This window comes from Montipora foliosa, chromosome 2 (assembly GCF_036669935.1).
Source record: "Montipora foliosa isolate CH-2021 chromosome 2, ASM3666993v2, whole genome shotgun sequence".
Lineage (NCBI taxonomy): Eukaryota > Metazoa > Cnidaria > Anthozoa > Scleractinia > Acroporidae > Montipora > Montipora foliosa.
In genome coordinates this window covers 60,727,108-60,731,077 of record NC_090870.1, presented here as the reverse complement: position 1 = coordinate 60,731,077, position 3,970 = coordinate 60,727,108, and the positions used below count along the sequence as shown (strand labels likewise).

Sequence of the window (3,970 nt, the reverse complement as noted above, 5' to 3'; positions counted from 1 at the left end):
AAAAAGTGTTTTAAATTCGGTTTTTCCTTTGTTCAGGAATGGAACTCGAATTTTTATTGACAACTGGAATTGAATAACAATTATCTGTACTTGTTGGACACAAAGATAAAATTGAATTGTTTGTTTGTTTTGCTTAAAAATGAGAGGAAACAAGTGCTTTTTTAATCCGTTTGCCCACTGGTGTCGATGTGCCTCGACAGTGCCAAGAAAATTTTGCCCCGATATTATAAACACGTAATCGAAATGAGTTCTCGTAAAATTAGGGGAAATTTCACTAGCTTGTGTTTTCAGAAGGTTGTTTAAAGCACCTAAAGTAATTTAGTGTTCGTCCTTTCTTGGTTGCATTGCTGTATTTTGCCAATTCTTGTTCCAAGCCAAGCTGGCATTTTTCATTGAAATAAATCAAAATGTGAATGATCTCGTTTTCAGAGAGATAATTTGGAATAAAGTACATCAGTAGTCAGTAGCGTCATTCCTATTCGCTGGGTATTGACAGTTAACTCTGAAATGCTCTTTTCCTTTCCATTCATTCACTGAGGTGTGCTTGTTTTCTTTAAAACTCGTGCGGTTCAACAAAATTCATTGCCAATTGCAAACTGGTGAATTTTTCTACAGAAGAAAGCAAAGAAAATGACTTAATTATTAAAGCAGCAACCGGAAACATCAAAACGAGGACAATTCGAATTTTTTTATTTCATTAACCCTACAAGTAGTAAGATTAAATAACCGGGAGCTTCCCTTGCAGGCTTGGCTAATTTATATTTTATATCATCTTAAATAGTCAGTTAAGGTTTCACATCTTATTGCTGCTAACGATGTCCCAAAGTTATTTCGTGTTATATAAAATGGATCAATAGTTAGACCACCTCCTCGCTTATTTTCATAAAATGGATCTGGGCCCAGGCCTTAATTCACCGGAGCTTGAAGACCCCGTTTGAACACACCACGGAAAACCATTCAGATTTGCGTCCTTTGTTAAGAAACACAGTATGCAATACTTCCTATCATAGAATACAATTTACTTGGCAGTGGGCGAAAGGACAACTGAAAAATCAGAGTCACCGGCAGGATTCAAACCTCCGACCTCCGCAACACAGGTTGGATGTTCTCCCCATTGAGCTACTAGAACTCACGGGCGCATTACACCTTTCCATCATATCATGTACTTGTACTTCCTATTATCCTGGAGCGCGAGCAGGCGGAATTTCGAAAATAGTGCAATATGACTGGTTACCAAGTGAACCTATGATTTTACCAGTTATGAACGCAATTTTAGCAATAGCGTTAAGAAGCCTGAAAAATACAGGACTTCAACGGGATTTGAACCCGTTACCTTGGTGCGACGCTCCAACCAACTGAGCTATAAAGCCACTGAATAACATATTGAATTGCGGACATGAAATCAAGTGAAGCTATGATCCTCGCAGTTATGAACGCAATTTTAGCGTCGCACGCGGCATCGCGAGGTCAGGGGTCCAAACCCCGTTCAAGTCCCTGAATTCTTCACACTTCTCTACTCTATTGCTAAAATTGCGTTCATAACTGCGAGGAACATAGCTTCACTTGACTTCATATCCTCAATTCAACATATGATTCATTTCATATATAATTTCGTTCAATGACAGGTTACCGGAGCGAGTAGGTTTTCTCCTTCACCCCTCTCCGACTGATAGTCGCAACACTGGTGCATATGTCGCGCGGCCGCGGCCTGGATACCACAATATAAAAGAAAAGATGCGCATGCGCTGTGCCTCTTCGTTTCGTGGCGCGTTTCGGCCAACCACGTTTTCCTGTTTTTCCCTGCTCATTGGGAGTGTTTTCCTTCATTTGCTGCGGTTTTTAATGTCGGACATGACGGGCGAAACCTCTAAAAATGTAAGTAGTTTTCGCATTGCGTTAGTTTTGTCGTTTTTTTTTTTTTTTGAAGCATTTATATAGCAAGGATTTACACGAATGAAGGTACGAGTCAATAACCGCCTTCTGTGTCTTTAGGATGACACTGTGTCATCGTCTTACCCCGATCCATATGGCGGATAGCGGTAATAGACAGCCAGACTTTGAAAAGTTAGTGGCAGAGTCTGTGGCAAAATCATTACCAGAAATCCTGCAAGGTGTCCTTGCCTCGCTCTCTTTACCGGGACAGAATGAACTTAGGATAATGTTAACACGGTGGACAAAATACACCGATGCAACGACGGTGCCAACCACGCTCCGAGGGGATCGTTTCTATAATACAGAACAAGAAACTTTCATCTCTCAAGACCTGTTGAGTTTCACAAATAAGGCGTTTTCCAGGTCCCTGTCCAAAGACAAGTGGAAGGAACTTACCACTTCCTGTACACAAATTAAAGTACACAGAGTCCTTGCTGGTAGCGCCAGCGATGCAGGCTTGGATGAAAGATTGAATTAAAAAGAGGCATGGTTACACTAAAAGAAAGGATCTCTTCTCCTTTTGATGATGGCTTGGCTGAACGTCAATCTGCTTTCTTGGTTGTGGCTCGCCCTTCTTAGCAGCCTTGACAGCCCTTGATAATTCAGAGGGAGAGGATGACGATGAAGGTCCAGACCCTGATGCCATTAAGGACGTACTGGAAGATGCTCTAGTCCTCCTTGGTAACGTCAACTTTAGGCTTAATGCTTGGAGGCAAAAACGCTTCTCTGAGTTCCTCACTGAAGTTTGGTAAACGTACTCTGCGGGAAGGTATCCCTGCAAATAAGCACCTTTTCCCGGACAAGTTTCATACAAAGATCGAGACTGAACATGACCATAGCTCAACTAACAGCAAGCTTATCAGCACACCAGCCTCGAAAAAACACTTCTCCAAAGGACCACACGGGAGGGAGCAGCCCTTTCGTGGACACTACCGCACCACTGACACCAGTCGAGTTGGAGGGAAACGGAAATGGGGATATGGCTCAAGGTCTAACCTGCAGTCCCCCAAAAGGGCCAGAACAGCGGGATCCTCCCAGCAATCTGACCCCAAGACCAGCTCGAGCTGACTATCCGTTCCCCTGTCTCAAAATGCTTACGCCCCCACCAACAGATCAGCAACTCGTTTACAATTTTTTGTTCAGAATATTGGAAACAAATAACACAGGACACTTGGACTTTAAAAACAATTCAGGGTACAAGATCCCCTTTTGCAGGCGCCCCAGGCAATGGCGCATGAGAGTAACCAGAGTAAAATGCCACTTGGATGCTTACCATATGGAAAAGGCTATTAAAGACTTGTTAGCTAAGAGAGCCGTCCGGGAAGTCAAGCCAAAGGACGACCAGTTCACTTCAACCCTGTTCTCAGTACAAAAACAAAATGGCGATTATCGATCCGGGTTGTGATCTAAACCAGTTCTTAGGGAAGGAGTCCTTCAAGATGGAGGGACTGCAAGTAATGAAATCCCTAATAGAGCAGGGAGACTTCATGATGAAATTAGACCTGAAAGATGCATATTACACATTTCCAATTCATCACTCCCACAGAAAGTATCCGAGGTTCGTCTATCAGGACAGAACATACGAGTTTCAGTGCCTTCCCTTTGGCCTGTCCTCAGCTCCGTGGGCATTCACAAAGACACTGAAGCCAGTGCTGGCAGTGTTGCGGTCCATGGGTATCTGGGTTATGATCTACATAGACGACGTTATTACTTCACCAACAGAGCAAGGTGCTGCAGAAAATCTTTGCTCAAGTGGTAGACTTACTGGAAAAGATGGGCTTTCTGTTGAAGAAGGAGAAGTGCTCCCCCATTCCTTGCCATCGTCTGATCTTCCTCGGAGCTGCCCTAGACTCCACCACGATGACCCTGTCCCTCCGTCAACCAAACTCCCCTCCATTGTGGATACCTGCCATCACCTCCTCGCTCAAGAGAGTGGCTCAGTGAGGACTCTGTCCACGTTAATTGGACAAATGAGCCATGCATTACAAACACGGATCTTGGTTGCACCACTTCATTACAGAGGTCTTCAACGCCTATA

The 3,970-nt window shown here is 43.7% G+C and overlaps 1 protein-coding gene across 1 annotated transcript in view; it reads right to left on the bottom strand.

Moving 5' to 3' along the window:
• Nucleotides 1-2,578, bottom strand: part of LOC137991913 (uncharacterized) — a 24,192-nt gene extending 21,614 nt beyond the window's left edge. The window contains exons 1-2 of the mRNA XM_068836937.1: nucleotides 2,503-2,578; nucleotides 2,329-2,388 (exon numbers count right to left, since the gene is read on the bottom strand). Coding sequence (XP_068693038.1) covers nucleotides 2,329-2,388; nucleotides 2,503-2,578 — 136 coding nt within the window. The remainder of the gene's footprint in view (nucleotides 1-2,328; nucleotides 2,389-2,502) is intronic.
• Between the last annotated feature and the right edge of the window lie 1,392 nt (nucleotides 2,579-3,970).